The sequence below is a fragment of the Marmota marmota genome, unplaced genomic scaffold, assembly GCF_001458135.2.
Source record: "Marmota marmota marmota unplaced genomic scaffold, marMar, whole genome shotgun sequence".
NCBI lineage: Eukaryota > Metazoa > Chordata > Mammalia > Rodentia > Sciuridae > Marmota > Marmota marmota.
Genome location: NW_026000185.1, coordinates 8,901,623 through 8,924,660, shown reverse-complemented (window position 1 = coordinate 8,924,660; position 23,038 = coordinate 8,901,623). Strand labels below are relative to the sequence as shown.

The window sequence follows — 23,038 nt, the reverse complement described above, 5'->3', positions numbered from 1 at the left end:
ATTCTTTCTGCAGTCTACCTCTCCGTCGACAGGCAGTGAATGACGGGCAAGTATCGTAAGCTGGGTGACAGTTGGGCCCAAGGAGACTGCACTCCCACAGCATCCTGATACGGGAAGAAACCAACATCCCCCCATATCCAGCCCAGTTGCCCAGTCTCTCCATTGTCACAATTAGCAAGGCGTACCTCGTCTTCAGGCCAGGAGGGTGTGCAGTCCAACCACAGGGAGAAGGGAAGTGATTCCCAACCAGGGTGTGTGCACCCACATACCCTCAAGGCAGCCTGCGGAGCATCAAAAGCCCACTGGACATGGCCCTTAGCGTCCCATCTGTAGTCACTGCCTTATTAGACTGTCTTCCCAGTGATTGGAAAGCCACCAGAGGGGGAGAGATGTGTCTGATATGTGTGGGAAGCCCCACTGTCCAGCACAGAGCCTGACACCAAACAAACATCCAGAAACTAACTATTGAACAAATGACGATCCAATAAATATTTACTGAGCACTGACTATGTACAGTTGCTGTGGACTAAGAGTGGGCAAAACAGACTTAATTCCAGCTTGTCATCCAGCTGGGCACACAGGGGCCATCAGTTCATCATCCGAATGTATGATCTGAAACAGTCTTATTTAAGATGACAGCATAGAGCACGGGCCAGCAAAGCAAGGCGCAACAGCCAATCCAGTTCTTCACCGGGAATGTCTGCCGATCCATGGCACAGAACAGGGAAATAGGTGCAGAGGGGAAGTACTAGGTAGGGGTGGAGTGGAGGAGAGGTCCCTGACAGAGCAATAAGAAGCTTTAACAGTGGCTAAAACAGACAGCAGGGAAAGCACATGAGATTTCAAGGCCACCTTAAAGGTGTGGAGGGGTCTTTCTTCTAAGAGCAAAGAGAGGAGTGTGTGAATGAGGGTGGGGAGGTGAGGATGCATCAGGAAGTGAGATGAGAGAATATGTGCTCTCCAGAATGCTCCCAGTTCAGGGGAGGCGGGACAAGAACAGGAACAAATGGGGAGCCAGTTGGAAAGCCAGAGCCATCCCGTGACAGATGCTGGTGACTGGGTCAGGGGGACAGCAGAGGGCCACAGAGAATCACCCCAGATTGGAGCTGCATTCTGGAGCTGCACTTGTGTGGGGTGGACATGTCCACCTTTTCACCCCACAGCCCAGCTACTTCAAAATGACCACTTTCTCTCTGGAGGTGAAATTGCCTTTCAGACTGGGACAGTGACGCAGCCTCTCCCGTGATGTCAGTGCCGCCCTTTGGCCAGACACACTTCAGAGATAAGACCAGGACTTAATAATTGGGAAGAAACTCTGCAAGGGGGGAAATCTATTTTGGAAACCCAGCCTCAAAACCAACAGAATCACTAAATGTGAAAGAACAGAAAGAACAGTACAGTGGTCCCTCAGTGACCAGAGGAGACTGAGTCTAGAACCCCCGGAGCTACCAAAACCCAAGGATGTTCAAGTCCCTCCCAGCATAGGATTTTTACAGAACCTATGTACATCCTCTATGTACATTTTCAGAAAACCTATGTACTTTAAATTATCTCTAGATTAACTTATACTACCTATTACAAGGGAAATGCTAGGAAAACAGTGGTAATACTATACTGCCAAATATCAGACATATACGATTTCTCCTTCCTTCCTTCCTTCTTTCCTTCCTCCCTCCCTCCCTTCTTTCCTTCATTTCTTCCTGCCTTCCTCCCTCCCNATCCTCACTGTCCACTCAGACCCCAGACCCCACAGCCTGCCTGCCCACCCGGCATCCTGAGCAGAAGCTGTACTTCTGAAACACAGAAAGGACTGCCAGGATGTTTACTTCTTTCCTTCCTTCTTATCTCTTTATTTCCTTAGTGCTAGGAATAGGAGCCAAAGCCTTGCACATGCTAAGCAAGCACTTTGCCACTAAGGTATACTACTGGCACTTTTAATATATTTTTAATGCACAGTTGGTTGAAATCACAACAATGAAACCCACAGATACAGAGGGCCAACTGTATACTACAGATTCCAAGAGACCGGGATCCAACTCCTAACTCTAACACCTCCAAGATGTCTAACCTAGGTGCTACCATTTTGCCTAAATCTGTTTTCTCATCAATTAATAAAGCATAATACCGCTGTTCCTCTTGAGGTCGTCCTAAAGACTAAGCATCAAAATTAGAGAAGGAAAAGCAATAAAAAACAGTAAGTTATTAATATTAAGCAGTATGCTACTTTTAGAGATAAACAAGAGTGACAGTGAAAGAAATTAACTTTTTAAATTCTAAAAAATAGAATTCTATAAAAAATAACATTTTACATAATAAAAGTCATAGTAGTGAATTCTATTATTATTATATAGGAACATATTAATCTAACATTCAGAGCATGACTTCCTCTCTCAGGATGTGGATGACACAATTATGAAGAAAAATAATGAAGAAGTCATGGATACAGCCACACTCACACCAACCACATCCATACTTATGCTCACACACACAGACCAACATGGCCAGAGAATTGTGAGCCCTCAATAACCTCTGTTTTCCAAGGCATGGAACAATGACTGGACTGAAAGCTTTGGTGTCCACTAGGATCACCTGGGGAGCTCACTGAAAATGCAAATTCCCAAGCTACTATAAAAAATAACATTTTACATAATAGAAGTTATAGTAGTCCTCCCCAAACACACACACACACACACACACACACACACACACACACACACACCCTGATTCAGGAGATCTAGAGTGGGATGTGAAATCTGCCTCCTAGGTAAATTCTGATGCAGGTAGACCTTGGATCCCAAAATAAGAAACCCTGTTCTACCAATACCAGTACCCAAAGTGGGCCTTCAGGAAGAACCGAATCAATACATCAGTCTAATAACCTGGTGCTTCACATATACTGAGCCTCCTAACATAGGGTAGACCCAAAATGTCTGCACAAAATGCTGATAATTAAAAAAAAAAAAAAATTGGGGAAGCAGCCCTTTTGCCCTTGAAGCTCACAAGCCTTGATAGACATTTAAACACCTGACTATGGGACAATGTAATATACTCATCAGGATACCAGATCTTTTCTGAGCAACTTCTAGATGCTTCTGAGCACTGGACATATATCAGTAAACAAGAGCTAAGCATCTCTGTAAAGATCTAGTCTTACAGGGACAGGAGTTTCAAAAATTTCAAAGCATACTGTAGTTTCTTGGACAGTAAGTGTTGTGGAGAAAAAACAAAGAAGGGAAGGAGGGGAGTGTCATTTTCAATCTGTGCCAGTTTCAAAGAATCCCCATTGCTCTGTAATGTGGCCCTCCATGCTGGGTTCAGGCTATTAAGCTCCCCAGAAGAACAAAGGGACGCGAGGACAGAACGACTGACTCTGCTGGTGGGCTGGGGTAATAGGGTGGGGGATAGGGGCAGTTTGCAGGCCCTGAATGAGATGAATGCCGAGCTGGAATGTTCCTCAGCCTCCCCCAGGGCTGCAGAGCATGGATGAGTTCTGATTGACATCACAAAACACTTCCAACAGGGACTAGATGCCTGTGTGTCTCTTACCTCTGCCAAAACGTATTATGTCTGGCCAACGCTATAAGCCTATGCAATTATGTCAGCCTTTCCTGGGTTGTAATGTCAACAGCAAGTTTTGGGATACATTTTCCATAAAAAGAGAACATGACCAAAATTAAAAACATTAAAAATACCAGAAAACAAAGATTTTCAATATTCATATCCCCAACAATAGCTCTATTCATATTTTGCTGTGTTTTTTTCCCAGAGCCGTTGTTTAACATAACTAGGGCCACTACGCACCCATATAATTAGGTATCTTGCTCTTTTTATTGTTATGACACATGTGTATTTACTAAATATATAATTTTTAAGTTGGAACATATGCATTGTTCTGCTTTAAAAAATCTACATGAACATCATTTTTAATGGATACATAACATACCAGCCTACTACTGTACCACTCTTGATTCACCATTTCCCAGTTATTATGTATTTGGGTTCCTGAATTTTCATAATTACAAGTCATCCTGAAAATAACTTTACACAGAAAGATATTTCAAGTAGTTCCTCAAAACAGATTCCTAGAGCAAGGCATGGTGGCACATGCCTGTAATCCCAGCTACTTGGAAGGCTAAGTAGAAGGATTGCAAATTTTAGGCCAGCCTCAGCAAATTAGTGAGATCCTGACTCAAAATTAAAATCAAAGCCAAGAATGGTGGCGCATGCATGTAATCCCAGTGACTCAGAAGGCTGAGGCAGGAGGATTATAAATTCAATGCTAGTCTCAGCAACTTAGTGAGGCCCTAAGCCACTTAGTAAGACCTTGTCTCAAAATAAAAAATAAAAAGGGCTGGGATGTGGCTCAGTGGTTAAGCGTCCTGGGTTCAATCCCTGGTATCAATTTAAAAGGAAAAAAATTAAAATCAAAAGGGCTGGAGATACATAGGTCAGCAGTTGAACACTTGCCTAGCATGTATACGGTGCCAAGTCCTGGGTTCATCTCTAGTAGCTCAAAAAAAAAAAAAATAGAAGAAGAAAGTAAAAAATCCCTAGAAGGAGAATTATGGGAAAGTGAAATGTTTTAGACAACTGCAAAAGCTGGCCATCTCTTGCCACCTTTTCTTGGCAGTAAGTGGTTTCAGAAGGGACATATTTACCTGCTGTCAGAATCCGAGGCGATCTCCTTTCTCCCTCCAAAGCGGATCTGGCACTGCAAGGAAAAAGAAACTGCTGAGATCAGCTGTGGGCACAGGATGCTCCAAACATCACAAAACAGCCCACACAGAACTTCACGGTCAGGAGCAGGACACGGGGCCATAAATTCCCAATGCCGCATCTGGAGGTCCCCATACCCTGGTGACAGCACAGAGTTAAGAAGGTAAACATCTCTGCCACTTAAAGGAAGCCTCAGCACCCACTTGGGGAAGCCAACCTCGTGGGAAAACACACTGACAGGAAACAGAGCACATGGCTCTCTGCAGACCTCAGGGATGCTGCCCCGGCTGCCTGCTGCCCACCACCCACACCAGGAGCTCTCAACAGGCAGCGAGTAAGACTCCCAAAGACCTGAGGGACGGCTCCTCTTTGACAGAGCCCCAGTTGTTATGACTGGCTGTAAAATGATGACCGCGTGGATCAAGCTTTGAACAAGTCATTGGGTTGTACTGAATGACAGTCTTTCCAGGGCGAGTACAAAATGGTTTGATGTCATCTCTATTTTACTACAATAATAAAAAAAAAAAGTTAATAAACTTTTTTTATTTTTTTATTATTGTAGTAAAATAGAGATGACATCAAACTTACCATATTAAGTATAAAATTCAATTCACAATGTTGTACATGACCATCACCACTATCCACTACTCTCTTTTAAAGGTGCAGAATCTCTGCTGTAGATAACAGACTTGAAAGATTCCTAAACTTCTGATCAAAAATACTTATAATTTGCCAGATGCAGTGGTGCATGCCTGAAATCCCACATCCTCAGGAGGCTGAGGCAGAGGTATCTTAAGTGTGAGGACAACCTGGGCAACTTAGCAAGACATGGCAACGCGCTGCTCAGCCACCCTGTGGAGAAAAGTGAACCAGATCCCAGAGAGAAGAAGGATGCTGAGAGAGGGCACATGAGCTGCCCCTGCACAAACAGCTACAAAGAGAGGAAGCTGGCATTCGACCCCAGCCACATCTGAGCCCAAGGCCATGTCCTTTCACCAATGCCCTTCTCAAAGGGACATCACTGAAAAACGAAGTCCTCCTGAGGGTTTGGAAACTCAAGACACAAGACCTCCTCCATCCCTAATTGGACCACCTTCCCTGTTCTACCATTTCCTAAGGGAAACTCTTCAGCATTTCCACACACAAAGTAGTCTTTTATACAAAAGGCAAGAAATGACTTCTACGTTCATTACCTGACACCCTTGCTCAGCCCAAAAGCCAAGCGTGTGCGTTCTTCTTACCTGTTTTACTGCATCCAGCAGTCTCTCCAGCAGAAACTGTCTTTTGTCATTGTTCTGTGACCCTAAAATGCAATGAGGTTTAATTAGTTCTGTTTGATATTAGCCTTCTAATAAACCCTCTGACATTACAGTGTGTGGCTGTCCCCAACTAGGATCAGTCCTTTGCTGATATTTAACAAAATCAATAGCAAAACAAGGTACCAGGAATCTACATCATTACAATGAAGTTGGGCCATTTTCCTGTTTCTGCATCACAGAAAACAGTTAGCCTAATTAAAATCAAAAGGGCTGGAGATACATGTTCCCCAAATTTGAGGAACATGTCCACAATGGTCTAGCTAAGGGTTTCCAACCTTGAACTACAGACACTGTAGAATGTTTATCAGCATCGCTGGCCTCTACCCACTAGATACCATCAGCACACACATAGCCCTGGGCTGTGACAATAAAAATGTCTCCAAATATTGCCATTATCTTCTGGGGAGAAAAACTGACTGCAGTTGACAACCCACATTCTAACATCAAAGATGAGATTCCTAGGTTGGGAGACCCTGCTTGCTGGCTGATCTCACCATTACCTCCAGCATCCTTTCCCCACACCACCTGCAGCAACCCACACTAAAACCCTAATAATTCCTCTTCTCAGCAGCAAGGCTGACCTTAAGAAGTCTGGCCAATGAGAAGTAATCAGAGGAGTACCGGGAAAGTTACACCTTTTTATACAGAGAACAGATATGCGGGCATCATGCCTTCTTCCACTCACATGCCTTGCCTTAGTTGTAAACATGCGGGGTGGAGCCACAGCAATACCTTGCCATCATGAAGCCAAGTGCCTCAGGGAAAGGTCAAAAGAATTACAAAGGCACTAAACTGGATGGATATTATTGCTAAACCAATACCAGAAATGGTGTAACTCTCAGCAAATAAAAACCCTCATTTGTTCGAGCCACTACACATTGGGCTGTTACTTGCAGCCAAAAACATTCCCAAATGAAACATATGACATACACCAAACTTCTGTTTAAGAAGGTCTGAGGCACCAAAGTACTAGGTGCGTCACTGATATTCTAAAACCAAAGTTCCATAAGAAGCACAATGACTCCAATCAACAGAGACAAGGCTGCAGGTTATGATGCAGGCCCAGAGCACAGTCTTTCAAAGATGCTCCACACCACAAGTGTTGAATTGCTATCAAGCTGCTTCTGTCTTGGGCAACTCTATGTGGACTGCACCAGAGAGGAGCACTGCCTCAGAGATGGTCCCTGATTCCTGCACATCAAGTAAAGGCCAATCAGTTGACAACAACTGCCACAATGTGTTGGACACTCCCGCATGACAGGCACAAGCTGAGCACTCTGCATGCATCGCCTCCTTTAACCTTCGAAATCCCCCTGGCAGTCGTGACACCACACATGCACAGGGAAACAAGCTCAGAGGCATCAAACGATGACGTGCACTGATCAGTGGATCCACTCAGGATGCATTTAACTTTTAAATGTGTGGCAAGCAATGCTCTAAGCAGCAAGGACACAGGAGTGTGCGACTTTCCCATGGAGCTAAAATCTACCAACAAGTGATGTTAGAAACCCAGGCTATAAAGAAAAACCAAACAGAGGGGTGAGATAGGAAGGAAGAGGGCCACTTAGCCAGTGCAGCCATAGGGGCCTCTTTACACAGATGGCATTTGAGCTGAGCCCTCTACAAAGAGGAGAAGCAGCCTTGGAAAAAAAAAACAGAAGGGCAAAAAATCCAGGCACAGCAAACAGCTGGGGGCCCTAGTCTTCCAGGACTAGAAGGAAGTCTGCCGTGACTTGAGCAAAAAAGAAAGGAACAGGAGGTCAGGCAGGGGCCAGTCACAGGGGGTGCGTGGACAAGGATAAAGGTTTAGATTTGCTCCAACTTGAACACTAATTGATGTGATCCTAACACAAGACTGCCCCTTTACAGCCTGTGTGAGGACCACCACACCAAGGCTCTTGCCTTATTCCAAGCCTGGAGAGAAAAACAGGAAGTTGATATTCCAGGACACACAGTAAAACAACCAATACATCAGATGCTACCATGTTCTTTTTTTTTTTTTTTTTTGGTGGGGGGGTTACTGGGGATTGAACTCAGGTGCACTTGGCCACTGAGCCACATCCACAGCCCTATTTTGTATTTTACTTAGAGACAGAGTCTCACTGAGCTGCTTAATGTCTTACTGTTGCTGAGGCTGGCTTTGAATTTGTGGTCCTCCCAAGCCGCGGGGATTACAGGTGTGCGCCACCACTGCCCAGTAAGAAGAGGGTCTTAACAAGGAAAACATTCCCAACAGAAGAGAATGGCCATCGTCATTCAGGATGGGTACAGACCTACCTGCCCAAGACCCTCCAACATCTCCCTTGACACCTGTGTCTATCAATAAATCCTGCTCCTACCAGGCACAGTAGTGCACACATGTAATCCCAGCAGCTCAGGAGGCTGAGGCAAGAGGATCGCAAATTCAAAGCCAAACTAGCAACTTAGCAAGACCCTGACTCAAAATAAAAAAATAAAAAGGACTGGAGATGTGGCTCAGTGGTTAAGTGCCCCTGGGTTTAATCTCTAGTACAAAAATAAAATAAGATACACCCTGTCCCTTGCACTTCCCTCCTTTTTAACATCAGAATACAGAAGTTGGGTCTTCTGCTTTTCTTTTTCAAAGTACTAGACCCAACAACTACTTGCCCTTGGGAATGCCAATGGGAAACTTGACAGAGTTTTGCTCCTGGAAATGCCTTTGCTATTTTTCACATTATAAAAGTAATTTATGTGAAAAATGCAATAAAAACAAATCAGAAAAAAATATATAAGGAAAATAATCTCTATCACCTCACTACTGACATATTCTAACACAGTGCTTCTCAAACTAACATGCACATGCATCTCCAGGGCATCTTGTTAAAAGGCAGGTTCTAGGGCTGAGGTTGTGGCTTAGTGGAAAAGCACTCACCTAGCACTGGGTTCAATCGTCAGCACCACATAAAAAATTAATAAATAAATAAAATAAAAATACTTTAAAAAAAAAAGGCAGGTTTTGATTCAGAAGGTGAACAGTGGGGCCTGAGATTCTGCATTTCTCACAGGCTTCCAGGTGATGTTGGTTGGCTCCTGACCTACACTTGAACAGAAAGAATTTAGCACATATACCTCTTGATATGCACAATAATCCTACATATTTCTTAGGGTACTTTGCTGTCCTGCTTGTTCTAAGGCCCTCCTGGGCCTTACTTTGCAAAATCTCTCTTCATGGGGGTTGGGAGGCAGCCGATATTCTACAGAAAAGCAACCTAAGATTATACAGGTCTCAATCCAGAGGTTCACTTCCCCAGCTGTGATCTCTTCTGCAAGCAGGAAGCACTCAAATGAGACAATCCTGATCTTAGGACACCTGTGGCCATCTTAGCCCTGAAGAGGGGTTGTAAGAAGGGAGTCTCATAGGACACAGGGTGCACAGGTGACCTCGAGGACACTTATCAATGGTGAAGTGCCCAGAGAGGCCCCTGGCTATGAGGAATCTTGGGAGGAGCACTGAGTGGGAAGTCATAAGACATGAGTACTCATCCAAGCCAAGCTCCTTGGTATTCATGTGACAGGGACAATCACTTCCCTTCCCTGGGTACTGGTTTCTGCATAAGATCATGCCCTCCTAGTCAGCTCTACAGTCTGCAAACCCAGGGACCCTGTGAAGACAGGAAGATAGAGAAATCAGTGTCCTCTTTCTTACCTTACCCCAGTGACAGGCAGAGAATGCACCCCCACACATGCTCAGGCCAGAAGAATCCTCCAGCTTTAAGCACTGCAGCCACCCAAAAGGAGCAGTGAGCTGATGCCCACTACTGAGCCCCGGCTACGGGTAAGTCGGTAAAGGACTGGCTTATTCAACCCTTAACAGAAGGTTCAGGGGCTCCATTCAACAGAGAGCACCAAGGCCCAGACAGGAAATGACCCAGAGCTAGACCACGGGAAATGTCAAAGAGGACTCAACTCCAAGTCCACTGGCTCATGGCAGTGCCACCTGCTAAATCCTGCTCACCCCTGTTACAAACCTGCCACTACAGCCCACTGCTAGTTCTGAGGCATTTCTCGGTGATACTTGAGTGACCAAACCCCAGCCCTCTTGTTCCTTCTCCAGGGGCAGCCCCAGCCAACACCATCAACCAGGAAGCCAGAGGAGGATTTTTTTCCCATTTCTTGTTAGATCACTACCAAAATGAGAATGGAAAATGGAAAGAAGCTCAAGGAATCCCTCCCAGCCCCACACACCTGTCAGAACTTCAGTCATCCTGCCACTAACACAGGTACCACACGCCCTCGTGAAATCCTATCACCTGGTGTGTATGCAGGTGCCACCTATTGTCTCTCTTTTTTGGGGGCTGGGTGGGGCAGTACCAGGGATTGAACTCAGGGGCACTCGACCACTGATCCACACCCCAACCCTATTTTGTATTTTATTTAGAGACAGGGTCTCACTGAGTTGCTTGGCCTCGCTTTTGCTGAGGCTGGCTTTGAACTTGTGATCCTCCTGCCTCAGCCTCCTGAGACACTGGGACTGCAGGCATATGCCACCACATCTGGCTTGTTGTCTTTGATGTTTAGAGTCCTTAGGATGTAATGTTTAATTTCATGTGTAGATCCATTAGGGTCCTAAATTAATTTTTACCACAAGGCTCTGGTCTTCTGCCTGGAGTCTCCTTTCAAGCTAAGGGGCTGCCCGGGAAGAAAGAGTGAAAGAACAAGATAGGCCTATCCCTAACTATTCACCTATCTGCCTTAAGCGCTTCATCAGAGACCACCTCCTAGACCACTGAGTGAGTGAATGCACAGGGCACACCCAGACCAGGGCCTAGTATATACCGAGTACTTTATACACGTCGGATTTAACTGTTTTTGTTGCTGGCAGCTTACACTCCAGAGGCATCAAGACTTCTGGCTCCAAGAAGTCCTTTCAACGCCAAAGTACAGGCAAAGCTATCTAATCCATACTCTGGGTCTAGTGTCCTGCAGGATGAAATGGTAAACCAGGGTCCCCTGGGGAGGAAAAATGAGCAAAATGCAAGCATGTGCTTGCCATGTTCCTACTGCACCCCTGGAGGCCCAGGGGAGAGTAGGTCACCTGATCAAGGCCACATACATATTTAAACAGTGGTATTTTCTCTGCCTCTCATTGCAGTGGTGGAGACACTTCTCTCGTCTGAGGCTAACTGTGAAATCCTTGCTATAACCAAAGCCGGAATGAGAGGAAAGAAAAGAAGGCCATGTTCTTTGGATGCATACCAAGAATTCTGCCCCCAATCACACAGCAATGCAAGAGCTAAGTTGAAGGTAGGGCCCCTGGTCCCCCTGACTCAGACCAGTGTTCCTGTCACCACACCACACTGCCATCCTGCTGGGGGAGGAGGGGAGGTTCACTAAGGAACTCAAGCTCGAGCTGTGCCTCCCAAACTGAGAAGAGTAAGACATTAAGTCCAGAGACACACACAGCTAGACGTCACCAGGACCTGGGGGACAGGGGAGAAGTTAGGGTTTCCTCTGGCTGATGAAAAGGTGATGACCCCACAAAGCTGCAAACATACTAAATGCCACTTAGCTGCTCACTTTTAAACAATTCACCTCTGTGTGAATTCCACCTCAAGGAAGAGAGAAGGACTGCAACAGGTAGATGCTGGCCAAGAGGACATTCCAAGGCAAAGGAACAACTGCAGGAGAGTCCCCCAAAGGCAGAAGGAGATGACTCCAGGGAACACCCAGTCCTAAGTGACACATAGTAGAAAACCTTCACTTCTTTTGTGCACTTCTGAATACCCAGAGGGGAGTGTCTGACAGAAGTCCCTAACATCTGGATCAGTATGGAAATATTTTTGATTATCACAGCTGCAAGGGTGCCACTGGCATCCAGTGGATAGAGGGCCAGGGTGTGCTGAATACCTGCAGTGCCCAGAATGGTCTCCACGACCAAGCACCGTCTAGCCCAAAACATCCACAGTGCTGCAGCTGAGAAATCCTAAGTTTAACTGCCCCGTTTTACAGGTGGCAAAACTGAGGCTCCAAAAAGCTAAGTAACTTACACCTCCACTTGTGCTCTGAGTCCCACCTCCTCTCGCCTGCTCAAGACCATGCTCCAGCAATTGTCCCTTTTTCCCACATCATCAATATTCCTCCCCACCTATCTGATTCCTTCAGCACTCCAGGATGTCATAGTATCCCCAGATTTAATTTTTAAAACCAGGCCTTGCTCCCACAGCCCCTCCAGCTACAACCACATTTCTCCAGGCCCTGGGACGGCCACCCTACCCCCAACCCCCAACCCCGCCTGCTGTTCCCAGCTGGCCCTTAGGCTTTGATCTCCTGATTATCTACACAGTGGCCAGAACATCTGGAAGCACAGAATAATACACTATAAACAACTTACTGATATTACAGGATACACAAAATGATACTATGTGATCCATTCAATATGCCCTGCAAACCCCAGCGAGCAGCATTTCCACCGAGCCCTGCCGGTGCATCTGCAGTGGGTTGTCTCAGACGATTTGTGCTTCTGGTGTTCACTGGAAAAACCTGCACCTTTAACAAGTGGGGGTCAGCAAACAGTTTCTATAAAGATCCAGACAGTCAATATTTTAGGCTTTGTGTGCCACAGGGTTGCTTTCACGACTCCTCACCCACCCCCCTGTGGTGTGACGGCAGCCTTAGATGAGGTGTTAATGAGCAGGCTTGCGGCTGAATTTAACAGACCACTACCCTACCAGAACGAATGCCGAATGCCGGGGGAGAGGGGCTTGATAATGAAAATAATAGTGTCTGATTCCAGACGTTACGGCGGACCCCCAGCACCACGTTAGAGACCCCCCAGCAGGCTGTAGCCAGCCCACACCATCATCACGTTCCCATCTTCCTTTCCCTTTTACCAAGACCCCTGCACAGACCTGAGCAGAGGACAGGCACGTCCCCCGCCTGCCCGCTACAGGAAAGCACACACCTACACCTGCAGGCATCAGGAATTAATAGCAGCTGTTGCTGTTGCTGTTGCTGCTATTAATTCTTGCCCACCTCCAAAGCACACCACCATTCCAAATTTTTTAAAAAACGGAGAGAAAGAAGAAGTTAAAGACGAGAAGAGCAGAAGGAACTGCCAATAGATGCAGGGGCATGTACGTGACCCCGATGCTTGGCAGAGAATGGAAATGAAAGAGGTGCCAGAGGGCAGAAGGCAGGACGTGGTAGAGACTGCAGCTGGGCAGAGGCCCCTTAGGTGGCAGTTGCTGCTCAGTTCCAGGTGACAACAGCACCTTGCAGCAGTATCAGCAACGGCCCCATCTCCTGGTTTTCCAAGAGGCTGAAAAACCAGATTTTCATGTCAATTTGTTGGTACCTAATTATACTCTTTTTAGAACTGTGTTCCAGCCAGATCTTCATGAACCAAACATAACTTGCCGTTCTGCGATACACAGTTCACCTTCACGTCTACCTGTAAGGTAGAGCTGGCAGCCCTGCTATGAAAGATGAAGAAACTGATGCTTGGAACCATGGATCATTTAGCCAAAGAAGAGACCAGAGGTGACAGAGCCAACATTTTATCCCCATCCATGCCTTCCAACCTTTAGAGCAGACCAACCCCTTGGGCAACTCAACTTTAGAAGACTCCTTCTGTGAAATATCACCAAAGAAAACCAGTCTCCTGGTGATTGATTCAAATGGTACCTTCTCTGAGAAACCTTTCTGCTACCTCACGGGCACAATAAACTGTATATATGTGTGTGTGTGTGTGTGTGTGTGTGTGTGCGCGCGTGTGCGCGCGCACGCATGCACTTCCCTGGCCCTCCAGTCAAGCCACAATCCTACTATGGAAAGGATTGTGGGTAATCACAACTGCCCTAGGTGAGAGTCTGTTGTGGGCTGAAAGGGAGCATGACTGAACCCCCACTCACAGAAAACTCAACAACTCTTTTTTGGGGGGTTCAGTCATGCTCCCTTTCACCCAAAACAGACCACTGAGCCACATCCCCAGCCCTATTTTGTATTTTACTTAGAGTCAGGGTCTCACTGAGTTGCTTAGCGCCTTGCCATTGCTGAGGCTGGCTTTGAACTCACGATCCTCCTGCCTCAGAACAAAGACTCTAGTGGGTTCTCTAGGTGACTGCTTTAAAAGGGGAGGACCAGACCAACCCAGGACATAGTAGCTGTCCCAAACACACCAGCAGTGGAAGAGGCAGTAGTCTGCTCAAACATTAGCTCATACACAGATGGATGGGTGACCATTCTTCCTCCCAGGACTGTGGGGTAAAGCAGAGCTGCTAAGGGAGGACAAAAGGTCAGATCATCCACCATCACACAGTGGAAAGAGGCAGGCTCTGCCTTGAGACAGATGGGCTCCTGATGTCTAAGATCAAAGACCAAGCCAACAGCAATTCACAAATGAGCAAAGAATAGGGCCATCAATTTTCTCTAGAGCAGGGATGGGCAAACATTTTCTGAAAAGAGCAAAACAGTAAATATTTTTGGCTTTGCAAGCCATCGGACCTCTGTTACAGTTACTCAATGCTGCTATTGTAGTATGAAAGCATCTATAGACAATAGGAAACGAATGGGTATGGCTGGGTGCCAATAAAACTTTATTTACAAATTAGGCCGCTGGCCCAGCATGCTAATCTCTGCTATAGGAAAAACAATAAAATGGCAGTGTACAAATATTTTGAAGAGAAAGTATACCTTCCCTCATGGTTGCAGAAAGGCTAAGTACACACTTACTAATAACAACCATACAACAAAATTTTATAATTATATAATTAACCAAGAAATATTTAAAAGGAAAACTCCCTGTGTGCTAAACTATAGAAAATCAGAATCAGATGCACCCACTGACAGTGATATACTGACACAGTGAGTTCTGAAAAACGATGTGCAGCACACACCAAAAGCTAAAAATATACATATGTGTATGTATATGTGTGTGTATATATATATACATACATATGTGTGTATGTGTGTGTGTGTGTGTGTGTATATATATATATATGTAATACCCTTTGACACCTTGAACACAAAGGGGAGGAACGGGGGAAATGAGAAAAAGAATAAATAACTACTTCACCAGTCCCTCCGTCTTCCAGGTGCTAAATAAAGCACTACACATTTGCTTCGATTTCCATTTTTTAAAGGGAGAGTTAAGAGTCAGAGAAGTTCCAACCTTTGCCCAAGTTAAATAGAGAGTTAAATCCAGGACATCTGCATCCAGAGCTTTTCCCACCACAGCATAATGACTGCCTGAACACAGCAAAAGGGGCACAAAGATTTTCAATGCAGTGTCCTAGAAGAGGGATCAGTAAACTACAGGCCACGTGCCAAATCCAGCTGTTCCCTGCCTTTCTAAATAAAGTTTTATTGGAACACAGTCATGATCTTTCATGTCTGTATTGCCTGAGATTCCCTTCATGCTACAACAGCAGGATGAGTACTTGGGGTGGAGGCCAGATGGCCCAGGAGGCAGAAAATATTTACTATCTGGCCCTTCACTAAAAACATTTGCCATTCCTGTCCCACAACATCATAAATGGAAAATTTGCTTTCTTTTGCTACAATGGCAGAAAGCCTACCTAACCACTATACATTAATTTCACCAAATGTTATACTGCCTTTTAAAATATTGTGTAGAGAAGGAACATGGATAAATGCTTTGAAATGGAAACACTAATTCAAATGGAAGCTCAATGCAATTATGTAGAATACATACATAAGCTTTAAACAAAGAAATGTAATTCCTAAATATTTAATGTGCTAGGTACATTCTCTATTTTCATAATTGTCTCTAATTTAATTTTGGTTTATTGCTTTAATATTTTTTTAAAGTTGGGGGAGGAATGAGCAGATTCCAACATCCACAGGCACAAGCAAAGGAAATTGAGATGGGTGTGGGTATGATTGTTCCTTCCTCAGAAAGTGGGGCACCAGGCCCAACAGGGTGCTACCAGGTAGCAAAGGAAGCACTACTACCAGACCTCTAAGGGGTTCTTGGATCAGCAAGCAGGAGCCACGGCCAGGAAATGTCCTCACCCCTGTAGAATTCAAACTCCGCTCACCAAATCTGCTCCCCCACAGCCTCTCCCACCTCAGTAAAAAGCAATCTCACTCCTTCTAGCTGCTCAGGCGCAAAACCAAGGGGTCAAGCACCTCATTAAGGCTTCTACTCACATATTACTCTCCCAGTGAGGCCTTCCTGACCACCCCCACCCAAAATTATAACAACCCATTCCTCTAGTTCTTCCTCCATCGAGGCATATAGCAGAACAGACGTCATCCTTGGGCTCCGGACAGCGCTTATGATCCAGTCCTGGCCAATCAGATGCACAGCGATAGGTTCCAGGATGACCACATGGGCAGCCAGACCCTGTGTTTCAGCCCTAGGACTTTTCCTGGAACACAAGGGAAAAGGCCCACTCTTTATCCAAGTGTTGCTATGTTATAGGATGTGGTCCAAGAGCCACTGGGAGCTCTCTTGCCTCTGTGGAGGAAGGGCTGCTTATGGATGAAGCCGACAGAGAGTAAAGTAGAGTTGAGAGCTGGACAGGTGATCCTGACGACTCCCTAAGCACCTGGATCCAGCCGAGTCTGAAGCTGGCAAGAATTATCCCTAAAGTTTTCCAGTAAGACACTATATATTCCCATGTTGCTGAAATCAGTTTAATCAAATGAAGAATCTTGGCTAATACACACAGCATTACCCCAGCAGGGGTAATTACCACAAAGGGGTAAGTTTACTCAGCTTGCCCCAACAGACACCAACGTACAGCCCTTTGCAAAGTGATAAGAGGATGCACCAAACCGTCACCCAGTAAAAGTTTGCTGAATGTTGGACCCTGAATTTCTGGCCAGTCTCTGCTGCCACGGGCACCCTCACCCTTACTGACAACATTCTAAACTAGCACCATTGCTTTAACCAAAAAAAAAAAAAAAAAAAGCAACCAGTACTGGGAAATCACCCTCAAGACATAACCCCAAAAAAAGGAAAACTTTCTTCACAAAAATGTTCACTGCATCATTATTTACAACAGAAAGGAAGGGAGGAAGAGAGCAAGGGGAAAGACAGGCCAGCAAGCGTCTCCACAAGCAAAGAGTTCAAAAACTGTGCTACATGCAAGATGACGTAATCCATACAAGTGACCAGTATGGAGTCCAGACAGCAATGTGGTAAAGCTGTATCCTGAAATGTTAGGGGAACTAGCAAAAGGCAATGTTTATATGATGATGATACAATTACTTCATCTCATACTGGTATTTCTCAATCTTTTCTATTATCTTCCCCTTTAGGATTCATCCTAGACATTTTTATCCTAATCACCGGCCCCATTAAATTTTAACACCACAGATTTAATGTATATCTGGTTGTGTGCCACATGCTTATCTGTGTTCTACACACAGGAGTGGATCTTAACCTCCCCTGAGAACCTCTTCTCGCCCCCTTCAGGGTACCAGCACACCCCTGAGAATGCATGGCCTACGTGTGCAGATGGGGGCAGGACGCAGGTGCTTATCTGCAAGTGGGTTCACATTGCCAGAATCTAGAGAAGCCCATGAAATCTTGGATTTCAGTTCCAATTTTAAAAGCACTAAGAATCTGACTTCCTATTAGTCACCCAGACAGAGTCATGCGACACAACAGCAGGAGTCCTTGTCGGTGGAATGTAGTCCACCGCACCTGCTAGCAGACGAGGTGGTCGACCGTCTGCAGACAGCAGAACATTTACTTCTTACATTCTCCAATAACAGGCTGACCCCATGCCTTCCTGAGGAAAAAAATATATTAATAGCATCACTTTTCTGCTTTGAATGAAAACCACAAGAATTCTTTTTTTTCCATTCACTTGTTTCAGCTGTTTTCTTTATTCCAAGTACAAGTCACTGCTGGAGAGGACCCAGTCAAAGCCAAGCAGAAAACCATGACCTTCGACATTTCAGAAAAATGAGAAAAAGTGGCCAAAATGTACATAAACATTAGACAAGAAATAGCAGCAAATGACCCACTAAGCGCAGAATTCTGACCTATCAGGCCCTTAAAGCTGATCTGTTCCATAAATCATGCATCTTCTCTGGACCTGGCAGCCCCATCTTTGAAGCAGGGATTTCAGTCTTTCTAAAGTCAGAACAATTCTTGAAAGAATAATCATGGACAGAAAGGTGCAGCCAGGATCCTCCAGCATAGTCCAACAAAAGACTGTGCCTGGGAACAACAGCGGCTTTCTGGCCCTACTAGTTTTCCTTTCCCAGTAGAAACAAAAGCATCAACTGGAAATCAGAATTCCTCAGCCAGAGGAGGCTAGCAATCAAGCATTCCTATCTATGGAATTCTCCAAGGAGAACAAATAAATTGTGGCCACTGCCTCCCAGAGACACCCACCCCCAAGCAAGGGAAGGTGAAAAAGACAGGCCAGCAGGCGTCTCCCCAAGCAGGTGTCTTTCTTTCTGACAGTTTGTTTACTTATATGCACATATATGAATCCACAATGCTGTCTTGCCTGCCTGCCTTATTTGGCGTCAAAGCATATATTTTAGGTATAATTCTATACCCTTTTTTTCCCACAGAACTTTAATGATAAGATGTAGCCACAGTGATGTGTATAAAATCACACTATTCCTTTCAACATCCTTGCATTTTCTGTCATGTGACCATACCACACTAAGTTTTTCCTCTCCACTATTAATGGTTATGTTGGTGGTTTCTGGCCTCATTTATACCCATTTATCACGTGTTTGCATTATCTAGGGCCATACCACTTCCTGGTTATTTGCACTTGATGTATTCAACCTTGAACCCATCGGACCTCTGATTCTACACATACATTTTTAACTCAAAAATACATATAATTGCCAATTTATAGGATCTACAAGAAACTGAAAAGCATGTTAAGCCACACCAAAATGAGACAATGGCCAAATCCTGCAAAGAATCCTTAGGATAAATGACTTGGTTTCCTTCAACTCAAACTACAACAGGAACAAATTTTGCAAATATACTGAAAAGGGGCTTATATCCAGCAATTATATAGAATTCTTACAGCTCAACAATAAAATGACAAATCCAACTTAAAACTGGACAAAGGATCTGAATAGATACTTCTCCAAAGAAGTATACAACTGGCCAACAGGCACATGGAGGGATGCTTAGTATCACTCTAGTTATTAGGGAAATGCAAATCAAAACCACAGAGGTACCACTTCACACTCCCTAGAATGTCTATTATCCAAGACTGTTGGGAAGAATGTGGAGAAGCAAACCTTCCATCCTGGTGGGAATGTAAAATGCTACAGACAGGTGGACAGTCTGACCCAGCTCCTCAGATGGTTAAACCAAACAAACATATACCCAGTGATTCCACTCTTAGCTCTGTTGAACAGGAGAAATGAAAAACCGCCCACACACCAAACTGCATGTGAAGTGTCACAGCAGCATTATTCTTAGCAAAAAGATGGCAACAATCCAAATGTCCATCCACCCTTGAAGGCACAAACCAACCACGAAATAGTCACATGGTGGAATATTATTTGGTCACAAAAAGGAACCTCAAGAACATGACATTAGTGAAAAAAAAAGCCAAACACAAAGGTCACAGCTTGCATGATTTCATTTATATAAAATATTCACAGTAGACAAATGCATAGAGGGGGCTGGAGTGGGGCCTGAGGGGTGACCGCTAAAGAGTCCAGAGCTTCTTTTTGGGGTAACAGAAACATTCTAAAATTGATGTCTGCACAATTCTGTGAATACACTAAAAAATTTATAAGAAATTAAACTATAAATAGTCTCTTTGTCTTTTAAATCATTTAGGTCTCTTTCAAACAACTTGACTATGTAAAATTAGATGCTGAGTTTTAAAAGTACATTATAAAATAAAATCATAAGACAATCATGGAAACTGGAGTAGATATTTGATACTAGTAAGGAATTATTTGTTTTTCATGGGCATGGTAACAAAAATAAGTTGTGTTTTTAACAAGGAGTTCCTGTATTTTAGAGATACACATTAAAATATGTATAGATACAAGGATATACTGTCTGAGACTTGCTTGCAAAATAACCTTGGAAGAGGGAAAACAGGCATGGATATAGGTGAAATTATCATGAGCTGTCAAATCTCTGTGATGGTTCACTATACTACTTTTTCCACTTTCATGATATTTGAAATCATCTATTTATAAAAGGGGCGAGGGTCTCACTGAGACTCTGTCTTTATATAAAATATAAAAAGGGCGGGGGATATGGCTCAGTGTTAAGCGCCCTAGAGTTCAATCCCCTGTACAAAAAAAGGGGGTGGGATAAAAGAAAGAGAGGGAATATTTCCCTACCTACCACATTACCACATTATTTTATTGCGTGCCAATTATCAATCCCACAAGTGAGGAAACTCATTTTAAAATGCATTCTCAAGAAACAATTAAAAATACCCTTGGATTTCCCCCTTCACCCTCCACAACCACTTTTTCCGCCTCAATTGCAAACTTTCCAAAAGAAGGCTTTCATCCTTAATGCTTGTGTCCATTTGTTTGATCTCTATGTGTTGGTCTCCTTTTATAATTTGCCTTTAGACCTAATGATTTTTTCATTAAATTTAAAAATAGAAGTTTTAAATGAGTTTTGATGCTAAGCTAAGTGGCTCCTTGAAAGAGAAAATGATCAATTTCCTTTGGCTTCTCAATTTCATTTCCTCCTCTGGTAAAGATAAAAGAGAGAACGGTCCAGAACTTTTGAGTTTATGGCAAAGACTCCTTGGTAATATAAAAAGGAAAAGATTATCCAGGTGAAGTAGCGCACATCTGTAGTCCCAGCCACTAGGGAGGTTGAGGCACAAGGATCCCAAGAACAAGGTCAGCCTGAGGAACTTTGTGAGACCCTGTCTTAAAATAAAAACAGTTGGGGATGTAACTCAGTGGGTTCAATTCCAAGTATCACAAAGAAAAGGAAAATGTTGGGGCTAAGGGTGTAGCTCAGTGGTTGAGCTCATGTTTAGCATGCATGAGGCCACAAAGATTTTGAAAGATTGCACAGTCCTAGCCCATGTTCCAAGAAACAGCCTTGCCCCCACTACACCCAACACGGAGTCTTTACAGAAGTGACAGCTCTAACTTCCTGACAATGAACCATGTGAGAAGCACAATCAGTTTACCTGACCAATGTTATTTAGTTGTCACAGCAAGCCTAGGAGTCAGGTGCTATTATGTATCCTCATTTAGCAGGGACTTTCAGAATGGTCAAGTAACTTAGCCTAAATCACAGAGCTTTAAGTAGCAAAGTTAATCCCAAATGTCTGGCTCCAGAACCTGTACTTATACCCAGCAACATCAGCTCAAAGTGAAAGCGAGCTCATGACATCTTTGCAGTGCTATCACTAATATCCGAGGATCAGAATATTCATTAGATCCAATCATTTGCTTTGGCAACAGAAGGTGAACTATCTCCCAGACACCCCTGTCACCAAGCCATTCATTAGGACCATCAATTTCATAAATCTTGCTCTTGAGCAGCAAACACAAAAGGCATGTAATTTATCTTGAAGATCCACAGAGATAAAAGTTTTTAACATGAAAAGCAACTTATCCCCTTTGCCTTGCCCCCCTACCCCCACCCCCAACACCTCCAGAAATGCCTGGATGGAAGGAGAGGGCCAAGGGCCCTGGATGTGGGGATTGTTGAGAAATAACTGAACAGTGAGAGAAAAACAGACACTATGAGGGTAGGCGGGTCCTCTGAAGTAAATCCAGATCCCAGAGTGGCTGGAAAAACAGTCAGGGGCCAGCTGAGAGGCTTCCCTGAGTCACTCCCATCTCCACACACAACACCCAAGAATGACTTAGCACCAAAACACCAATAGGATTCTTTAGAGGGAGGACAGGAGGGTGAACAGAGTCAGAGTCAAGGCACTAAACTTCAGAAACAGGACCAGCAGCTTACACCCACCTCCCTCTAACTTCCAGCCTCCCCACCAAACCCACCCCCTCTCTGGTGGCGCGGGGAGGGGCTAGAGCAAAGCAACAGTCGCCAGATGGGCTCAGCATTGGGCAAGAAGGGAAGGGCTGCAGGACAGGACAAGAGAGACCTCAAACGATGAGCTGAGAGAAGAAATGGAAGGGGCTGGAGTAGGGAAGAATAACCCCAACGTAAAAAGCTAGGACCGGGAGGGAAGCTGAGTCGGGTAAGTAGGAACAACTGGTGGCTAGAAGAGCACTGGGGGACAGGGGTGGAGGGAATAAGAGCGAAGCGAGAGACAAAGGGGCGGAGAGCTGAGAGACCCCTGGGGACTAGGAGCTGCCGGTCTGGGTTTGCTGACAGCGGGTCCCGGGGTCAGCAACCAAGGATGCCCGGAGGCGCTTTCTGCAGGTGGGGAACCGGGTGGCAGGGGACCAGGGGACCAGGGGCCTGGGCGGGGGATGACAGGGCAGCGGCGCCGGTAGCTGGAGCCGGGACTCCGGCGGGTCAATGAGGGAGGAGAAACTGCCCACCCAAAGGCTCCTAACTGGGGATCTGCTAACGGGGCGCGGGGCTGGGGCACTGGGAGGGTCTGGGGGCAGGCATCGAGGAGCTGGTCCTGCCCGGGGACAGGAGTCAGGGACGAGGAGTGCCTGGCCTCGGGCGATCGGAGACCTGCCGGGGGCCAGGGGCCGGGACCCCGGCGGACCGGTGGCGGGATCGNNNTAAACACGGGCGTCCGCTGGAGCGCGAGGGCTGAGGAGGGTGGCGGCGGCCGCCGGTGAGCGGAGGTCCGGTGAGGGTGCGTTTTTCCGCCTGCTGCGCCTCACACCTCGGTGCTGGCGCCAGAGAGCAAGGCCATGAGTAAGGAGAAAACAGGAATCCTGACAGGGGTGACAATCGAGGGAAACAGAGCCGTGGACTAAACGTGGGCACGGGCAGAGGGCAATCCCGGAGGGCCTCTCTGAGGAGGCGACTTCGGGGCCCGTACCTGCGCGGTGAGAGGGAGCCGCACCGGAGGGTGAGCGAGGGGAGAGCGGGGACCCCGAGGACGCGGGAGCTCCTGCCCCGCAGGGTGGTTGGCGCTTTCCTGCCCACCTCCAGG

General features: G+C 45.5%; 1 protein-coding gene across 5 annotated transcripts in view; it reads right to left on the bottom strand.

Annotated features, from left to right (window-relative positions):
• The window catches only part of Snx29 (sorting nexin 29), a 386,701-nt gene that overhangs the window by 360,158 nt on the left and 3,505 nt on the right, over positions 1–23,038 (bottom strand). For 4 of the 5 annotated variants that reach the window (XR_007342647.1, XM_048789519.1, XM_048789518.1 and 1 more), the window contains 2 exons: positions 5,958–6,019; positions 4,659–4,711 (listed from right to left, as the gene is read on the bottom strand). Coding sequence is in view for 1 of the 5 variants with exons in the window: in XM_048789519.1 (XP_048645476.1) it covers positions 4,659–4,711; positions 5,958–6,019 (115 nt within the window). In the remaining 4 variants the exon portion in view is untranslated. Of the gene's footprint in view, positions 1–4,658; positions 4,712–5,957; positions 6,021–23,038 lie in introns of those variants that run through there. The other variant, XM_015490624.2, reaches the window with a different exon arrangement.